The 8,772-nt window shown below is 44.1% G+C and overlaps 1 protein-coding gene across 1 annotated transcript; it reads left to right on the top strand.

Moving 5' to 3' along the window:
- The first annotated feature begins 3,720 nt into the window (after positions 1-3,720).
- LOC139422203 (P43 5S RNA-binding protein-like) lies at positions 3,721-7,382 on the top strand. Its single transcript, XM_071173370.1, has 9 exons — positions 3,721-3,875; positions 4,128-4,228; positions 4,326-4,422; positions 4,560-4,648; positions 4,808-4,881; positions 5,037-5,117; positions 5,534-5,763; positions 6,425-6,478; positions 6,863-7,382. The coding sequence occupies exons 1-9, from the start codon at positions 3,744-3,746 to the stop codon at positions 7,160-7,162; spliced, it is 1,158 nt and encodes a 385-aa protein (XP_071029471.1). The 5' UTR covers positions 3,721-3,743; the 3' UTR covers positions 7,163-7,382.
- The last annotated feature ends 1,390 nt before the right edge of the window (positions 7,383-8,772 follow it).

Genomic DNA, 8,772 nt, shown 5'->3' with positions numbered 1-8,772 from the left:
TGGGTGCCAAGGTGCCAATTGAGGTAAACTTGGTAGGGTTTTGTGTGTTCATTCATTTTCTATGAGGACTTATGAATGGCAAAAGTCAACACGAGTAATTAATGAAGATCCTGAATAGATAGGTCCAGGGATAGACGAGGTGGGAAAAATGTCCTTCAGAGAAACAATACATATCGGTCAGTATTGTGGTGCAGCTGAACTCACTAACAGAATGTATTGTAATGAACAAAATGGAGATCCACACAGCAATTGAAAAGTGGTATCCAATAGCATGACATGGTGCACCCATTGTGCCCAGAGGTGTGTATGGTAAATACAGATGTCATTCTCCTTCTCTATCTCCAGCTGTCCACTACAGTAAGGAGACACAGAAGCTGCAGGAACATATCGAAAAATGGGACAGTGAAGAGTGTAGAGCGATGACAAGCTATTGTTGGAGGAAGTGGGCTTGACTAGCAGGCTGTGTGTGTGTGTGTGTGTGTGTGTGTGTGTGTGTGTGTGTGTGTGTGTGTGTGTGTGTGTGTGTGTGTGTGTGTGTGTGTGTGTGTGTGTGTGTGTGTGTTGGAGCTGATAAGAAGTGTCCTGAGGTGACTCCATGTAAGCTGGATGTCTTAGATGATCATACAGATAGCTGAATGTGCAGAACGAGGGCTATTGTTGTGCACAAAATGTAAATGCCATGTTATAGAAGGGTCCAGACTAAAGGTCTTCACGGGTCCGACTGAACCCGAATACCAGAGACCCGACCCGGGAACCGAGTAGGTCTGGGTCAAAAATTCTAACTTTTCCCTCGGGTCTGGGTCGGGTCCTGTTTGATGGTCATTGGGTCTGATAGACCGAGTGGACCCAAATGCACCCGACCACAGCTCTGTATAGCCTATAGCATATTTATTTTACGCTAATATGGTGAACTTTTTGGACCTGAGAAGATCACTTTTTTTTTGTCAATTTCACTTGTTTTTGAGACACTTACCCCAACCAGCAATTCACTTCTTCATCCTCATTGTGCAGTACGGGGGCTCTGAAAAAAACATTAACAAATGCTCCAAAAACGACCAAATATGACATTTTATAAATGGAATCACTCTCAGTATAGTGATGTTGGTCCCTCAGGTTTGTGGGATAAAAATGAGAACTCTATAGTGAATATCTTCTCGCTACTGTGATTATCATGTCTTTGATTGTGAATATCTTCTCCTCAGCCACCCAGGCCATCCTTCTACTTCAGAGGCGCCCATATACCTGGAGTGCACTAAGGCCATGACAGAGATGCACTTGCCAATTTTGCGTCCTGCCTAATGCTGCATTCATATTCAGAACCAAGTAGGAAGTTGGTAATTTCCAGTTGTGAAGTGGTAAATACGAGTTGGATGCATTCATGTGCTTTGAACTCGTTGAGAAATGTTGATTAGCTAATGGAAAACAAGCTGCGGTAAACATAAACGAAAATTACAGCTATCATGCTCACAAATTACATTGTTAAAAAATCATAATTAATAGATTGCTTTTTATAAATCATGTTTTGTGGCATTTAATTCATAGGGTAATTTTCCCCCCTTAATAAACTTGTACCATTTGAATGTAGACATAAATATAAGAATATTTTCTTTTACACATGTAAGTAAACGCTTTACTAAAATATGCAAATGAGGTGAAATCTCATTAAATATATGCATATTTTCATATTGTGCAAATCCATTTTTCTGGACACTGGGTGTAGTCAGGCTAAATACGTTTTATTTCATTTTGTTGAGACACTCCAGGACCGAACTTGTCCAGAGCAGATTGTGGATAAATAGTTTTTTCAACTTTTTATCTGTAAAATACTAAAGACATGTACGTAAAATGCATTTTTGGCGTATTTTTCAGAAGAAAATGTTATTTACAATAAACAATTTACAACATATCAACAGCCAGCTGCACCAGAAATACCGTTCAACTGACAACCGAAATCAGCCTCCAGGCGCCTGCCACAAGGAGTCGCTAGAGCGCGATGAGCCAAGTAAAAATGTGTAACCTTAATTTAACTACAGTAGGCAATCCAGTTAAGAACAAACTCTTATTTACAATGACGGCCTACTCCGGCCAAACCCGCACGACACTGGGCCAATTGTGCACCGCCCTATGGGACTCCCAATCCCGGCCGGTTGTGATACAGCCTGGATTTGAAACAGGGTGTCTGTATTGACGCCTCTAGCAGTGCGCCCAGTGATGGTTGTAGCTTGTATGGCTCCCTGGGCAACCCCCCCTTCAGCCCCCGCCATAAAACACCATTCTGCACTAACTGTAATTCGAATTCACCCCAAAAGACTCCATATATCACACAATATACAAAATATCAGCTTAACATAGATGTATTTTAAGTTAGACTACAGCATTGGAAATTCCCCTTACTGAGCTCAGGACCAATCAATACAATCACAGAAAACCTTCATGATTCACCATGGTGGTGTACAGACTGGTTTTCGATTATTCTTAACGATTTCGCACAAACCAGAAACAAATGCGACAATATGTCTGTGAAACTATATATTCACAGTATTATGAATGAATTGTGGTTTATTAGGTTGCATTTCGTTGTGTGACGGATTTTACTAATTGCATTTGTACTGTACAAAGTTAGAGGTGCGCTATTTGATAGATTCCCCCGCTTCCCATTCCTTCGGCTTCCAGTGGGGAGACCTGAGGTCAACCTACCCCCGCCCCCCTCCCCATCTCGTACTTCTGTGTGGGAGACCTTCCCTGGCAGTAGCCTGCCCATGTCGCCTATACCTAAATCCGCCACTGGCTGCGCCACTCGGGAACCTCCCCGGCCAAACCCTCCCTTAACCCGGACGACGATAGGACAATTGTGCGCCACCCTATGGGACTCCCTGTCACGGCCGGGATGCCTTATTTCTATTATAAACTGGTTACCAACATAATAACTTTAAACAAGTAATTTTTGCGTCCAGAACTACTCCAGAGCTGACTGTAGTAGGCTAGTAGAGGCTCCTAAATCATGGGGGATGTGTTCTGTCTGGGAATCCTTGGGTTTGGGAATAATAGTTTCGTATGATCAAGGAATTAATGCTCTTGCAACAAAGGCTACATCGCTACTTTTCTCTCAAATCTGATTGTAGTAAGATATGCTACCCTCTGCTGTAAGAATACAGTAGTTGCATCGCAGTGTGTTGAATAGATGCTGAACAGTGGGGATCTGTTGATTGCTAAAAATATATATATATATATACAATACATGTTTGAGCTAACCTGGGCTGCGTTCTGTATGTGTTTACGGTCTGGAATGTTCAATTGAACGGAAACGGTGCCGTACTGAACGACCGGTTGAAAAACGGGTAGGGTTGGTTTATGGGTTGGGAACGCTGTCAGTATGGCCACTGGCCTTTAAAGGCGTCACACGTTGCTTCAAGCCAAACCCACCAAACGTACCTCAAAGTCTGCTCAAGAACATTTTGGGGGATCGTGTCGTTCAGTACAAACCGTCCCGCAACGTATCAAACGTTCATGCGAACTGAATGCACCTCAGGCATTGTGCGATCTGACATGTCTGCAACCAGTCAGCCTGGAACACGGCCATTCACTGCAAATACTGACACTCAAATTAATTAATTCGGCACAGGTGCAACCTGGGTCAATTAACCTCAGTGCACTCTCCGCGGCTACAAGAGTAGTTGGCGCGGGGTGCAGTTTCCTCTTGATTGACAGTGTGCAACCGAATAGACGACTGTTTTCAGTAGACAATGAACGGGGTAGCCCACAAACAGGACTCGGATCCTCGACAACAGCTTTTCAACTGCAACCATTCTGATTGTGGGGCGACGTTCCAACGGGAGTGGCGTTTGAAAGAGCACGAGACCGTGCACACGGGAGCGGTAAATATTATATGGGGACATGGCTGATATTTGAGTCATACTCGAGTTCAACTATGGTTCATGTGGATGTAACGTCATCCCCGGGTTAATATATTTCGTGTGAAAAAATGTGCAGAAGTGCGTAGGCTTCTGCCATAAATATGGCGAAATAGTTAGAATGGCAAAGTTTACTTCTGAAGTTTGAGCTATTGATTAGTCAAAGATTGCGTAAACTATCATTTATAACCCTACTTACTGGTTCTTGTTTTTCAGCAACCTTTTCAATGCAACGTGGCTGATTGTGGCCGTCGTTTCTCACGGAAATCTCACCTGAGCCGCCACGCACTTGGCCACACCGGGGTGAAACAATTCAGGTCGGTTAATTTCAGTGTACATTTAATTTCATACCCATGGGTTAGGCTGTAGTTTGAACAACTTCACGTACACTAGTATATTTTTTTCACCCAACAGATGTACCTTTGTGGGTTGCACAAAGGCTTTCTTCAACGCGGACAAGTTGAAGAGACATGTCCATTATGCCCACGGAGAAAAGGACAAGTACTTTAAGGTTAGTCCACTAGATGTCGCAGAATAACCACGTTACTATGAAATGGGTTCTTGCAATTAATTTATAGGGAACCATTTCCCTTACCGTTTAAATGTGCTGAATGTCATTTTTACCTGCTTAATTGTCCCCATGTGCAGTGCAATTTTCCAAATTGCTTATTGACATTCAAGAAACGGAGGGTGTATAAATTACATTTGAAGGAGCATGGAATATCTTCTAATTTCAAGTAAGTCACAATATTTTAATGGTCCTGTAGGCCTTACATCCTTTGAATACTGCATAAGGCCTACGTTGATGCACAAGCTGATGCATACTCTCTATTTAAAATGCAAGTGAATTCATGTCTCAGATAATTGTTAAATTATTCCGTCCCTGGTTTTCTCAGATGTTCGAAGAGAGGATGTGGAGTCACGTTTGACACAAACGTCGCTCGCGAAGCCCATGAGAAGAAACATGCAGGTTTGTCCCTTTGCAAGTTTGTCAGTCTTCTATTGCTGTACGTTCTTGCATAAATCAAAAATCTAGCAGTCATTTTGTATCAATACTATCAAAGGGATAGTAGCAGTTGTCATGTCACTTAACTTAACACTGCCCATGCCCCTCCCACTCTGCAGGGTACCGCTGCACACAGCCTGAATGCAATCATTTTGAACAAACCTGGGGGAAAATGCACAAACACATGGCTAAACACCCAGGTATGCACCCCACCACCAAACCCCCTTAATTGGAGCTGTTACTGAAGGATTATGAAAATGAGTTACTGTATCAGTCTAGGCCAACCTGCCTTTACACTCACTGAACTGTTGTCGGATGTAATTGTTCACATTTTGTATTCTGTTTTTCCTCATCTTCTACCACTTCTGTAAATGTCCTGCCTTGTACCCTGCTAGTTGTAGTGTGACAGTGTTTGAGAAACTGCTTATGATGCGTGAAGCTATGAAGCTGATTAGTAATTTAAGGGGAAGCTTATTTTATTGGTAACCTTCAGTGTCAAACATTCATACCGTTTACTCTGCCACCAGCTGCCTGCTCATGCCATCTGTTTTGGCTAATGGACAACTTGTTGGGCAGGAATCGAGTAGTGACATTTGCCTCTCTCCTGTCCCTGCAGCCACATTCACCTGTAAGCTGTGCCAGAAGGTGTTTAAGCATGTCGACTCTCTGCGTAGACACAAGCGAACCCACGCCCTGCAGAAGCCTGTCCTGCTGTGCCCCAGCAGTGGCTGCAAGGCCTACTTCTCCACTACCTTCAACCTGCAGCACCACATCCGCAAGGCCCACCTGCAGCTCCTCAAGTACCATTGCTGCTTCCCCGATTGCCCCAGAACCTTTGCCATGCGGGTATGTACTGTAGCCCTTGTGGGCAGTCAGAGTAAGACTGGGGGGGGGGGGGGGGGGGGGCTGTGCTGATTGTGGTACCACTTCTGCCTGAGCCAACACATCAGACACCAATCAACTAATCATTATCTTCAGTTTAGAAGGCAATTAGTTAATCAGCTGTTTGCTAGGATGGGGAGGAAGTGACGCCACTCTGGTCCCTGACGACTAGTTACCATCCCTGATTTTTAGGTAGTCTAGTTTGCTGTTATCTATTGAACCCACTTGTAGCATACTGCTCTAAACTTCCCCTCTTCAGCCTTTTCTTTCTCACGTTAGTCAGCTGTCTTAACTAAGAACACACATCCATAACTGTCTTGTCTTCTACACGGTGGTGATGTGCAGTTGGGTTTTAATCAATGCATGCAAAGCAGCCTCATGAATTTCTTTGTCACTGAATGTCTTGTCAAGTAACTACTAGTGGCTTATTTTCCATTGCCTCCCCATGGACAGAATTGAATTTGAATCCTAAGATAAACATTTGTCCATGTGGTGGACGGAGATGTTTGCCATTGTGGCGCTGGTACAGTATAAATGTTTAGAATAGATTGATGTTCATACTTTGCTGCTGTCATAATGTTTGTATGCCATTGTTGTCGTGACACATCACTGTTCAATCTCACAGGAGAGCCTAAGCAGACACCTGGCTCACCATGACCCAGATGCCAACCCTGAGAAGGTAAGCATGGCTTTAGTCAGTCTATCCCCTGTAGGCTTGAGCCAACAGTGGGTCTACTGTGTGTTGGCTCTGGCCAGGTGACCATTGATCTGTATGTGGCCCTGAACCATGTCTTTGAACCATTTGAAAGCAGCATCCTTTAGATGTCTGGCAGAATCTATAGCAGCTTTGGGCATAGTGGGGCTCGAGGGAGGGGTGGCTACACACAATGTCGCTCTTGTTCAGCTCTGAAGCCCCTACAGGAACTGAAGTCCTAATTTAGGCTTCCTGTCTACTGGGCAGTTGGGAGTTAATGACCCTTCTGAACAGTTGTAGCGGTGATTTGTTCCCCTAGACATTTTATACCTCAAATCAATTTCTGTCCCATCGTGTTTTTTTCTCTAGAAGAAGCGCAAGCGGCCCAAGAAGGCCTGGCAAAAGCGTCTGGAAGGCCACCAGCTGCCCCTGGTGGAAGATGACCTGCGGCGCCTCTTTGCCTTGCGCATGAGGGTGTCACGACGGGCCAAGGTTGAGGTTAACCTCTCAGGCCTCTTCAACGAGCGCAAGATCCCCCACTTTGTCGACTCGGAGGTCAACCTGCGTGACCTCTTCAGCATCAAGCCCCCTCACCCCTCCTGCCCTGCAGAGCGAGTCCCTGTGGAGGTCACCCACCCAGAGGTCACTGATCAAAGGTGTAACTTGTAGCCTGAAAGTGTCATAGTATCATTATGAAGTAAAGTTGTAAATGCTAGTGAAGTACCATTGCTCTTTTAGTTGATCTAAACTGAGGTTTTGAATGATATAAAATATAATTTTTATAGTGCATATAAAGCAACTGGTCTTTTGTTTTCCTGTATAAAAGCACTTGCGTTTTGTTTGTCCTATGCATGATCAAAGCTGACCCAATAAAATGTTTTGCGGCCAAGTCATTGTTTGTCTAAATGTTTAGGTCTGGGGAAGATGGGACTGTGCCACCTAGTTTCTCTCCAACTAAATCAGTAATGACATATCAGGGTGGTCAATTACCCTGCATCAGTCCTTAGTGTAAACCACAAGTTGGGTCGTGTATCTCGGAGGTAATGACTGTTGCGGTTCAATGATGCAAAAGAATGCAACCTGAACTGGTCAAGCAAAGTTTTGGAACAGAAGGCGTTTCGTGCGATGTCAGTTTACTAGTGCCATAACAGGTGTGCAGGTAGACTTGCATTGAAGTTAACTTTCCCTTCCAACACCCATCAAATATGAACAAAAAATCGGACCTATGAGTAACGAGTCCCCCACCATTGATTCATCAAAGTGCAGGGCTCTGCTCGGGCACCAGGTCCAATTCACTAGAACTCTTTAAACCAAACACCCGGTAGAGGGGGAGCTGAGCTACGGCAGTATAAAATCGTCAGCTTTACAATTGTGCCTATTGAAAGACTGCAGAATAATTGAACTGCGAAGTCTGACCAGTGACATTGATTGAAGGAAGAGATTGTATCAGACATTTCTATCTGCCACTTAAACTGAATTGCTGTGTAATATGGCTAGCTTTCTAGTGTTCGTTCCATCAGAACCTCATATCACTTCAGCTGACTGGTAATGGCATGTCTGCTCGATTGCTTCCTACAGAGCGCTCTCCCTGTCATGATTAAAGCACAGCACATTTCCAGCTGAACTTGTCCAATAAAGCTATTCCGAACAAAAATATAAATTCAACAATTTCAAAGATTTTACTGGGTTACAGTTCTATGGAAATCAGTCATTTAACTTCATTGGGCCCTTGTCTATGGATTTCCCAGGACCCCACCGCCACCATAAACAACTACCTTATTTCTATCGCGGAATCTGTAACTCTTCAGCTTCACCTCAACAGTTTGAACCACTTCTTACCCTGTCAACTCACCAGTTGTTGAAAATAGACAGTGCAGGAAGACAAACTTGTAATCATTCACATTAGGTAATGTGTACTCTATACAGAATGAATGGCTTGTACGGAGATCCTCTTTCACACACAGGCGTACCATCATATTCCAAGGTGTCTAGTTGTCCAAGTCCTGTGTTGTGGCTGTAATATGGCTGGGTCCAGTTTGACATTTCAAAGCCTTTGCTAAGCCCCCTTCCAGCCTACTATTGGAGTCATTACTTTTGATGTGTTTTTCTACTGCTGTTGTGCTCATTCTCCAGGGCTCCTCCTGCTGCCTCAGGCCATGTCAGCTCGTAATCCTTCACATAGCCAGCAGACATATAGGCCAGGTTTAACGACCCACGCCCTCTCTCCACTGTGTTTATGTGGTGGTAGTGTACAAGCGTTTATAATTACTTTGCTTTTG

Source organism: Oncorhynchus clarkii, chromosome 12, assembly GCF_045791955.1.
Source record: "Oncorhynchus clarkii lewisi isolate Uvic-CL-2024 chromosome 12, UVic_Ocla_1.0, whole genome shotgun sequence".
Taxonomy (NCBI): domain Eukaryota; kingdom Metazoa; phylum Chordata; class Actinopteri; order Salmoniformes; family Salmonidae; genus Oncorhynchus; species Oncorhynchus clarkii.
The sequence above is the reverse complement of the archived record's forward strand: the minus strand, read 5'-3'. Positions and strand labels throughout refer to the sequence as shown.

Coding starts and splice junctions, on each gene's coding strand:
- LOC139422203 (XM_071173370.1), top strand. CDS start 3,744: ATGAACGGGGTAGCCCACAAACAGGACTCGGATCCTCGACAACAGCTT. Junction 3,876..4,127: donor AGACCGTGCACACGGGAGCG/GTAAATATTATA, acceptor CTTGTTTTTCAG/CAACCTTTTCAATGCAACGT. Junction 4,423..4,559: donor AAAAGGACAAGTACTTTAAG/GTTAGTCCACTA, acceptor CCCCATGTGCAG/TGCAATTTTCCAAATTGCTT.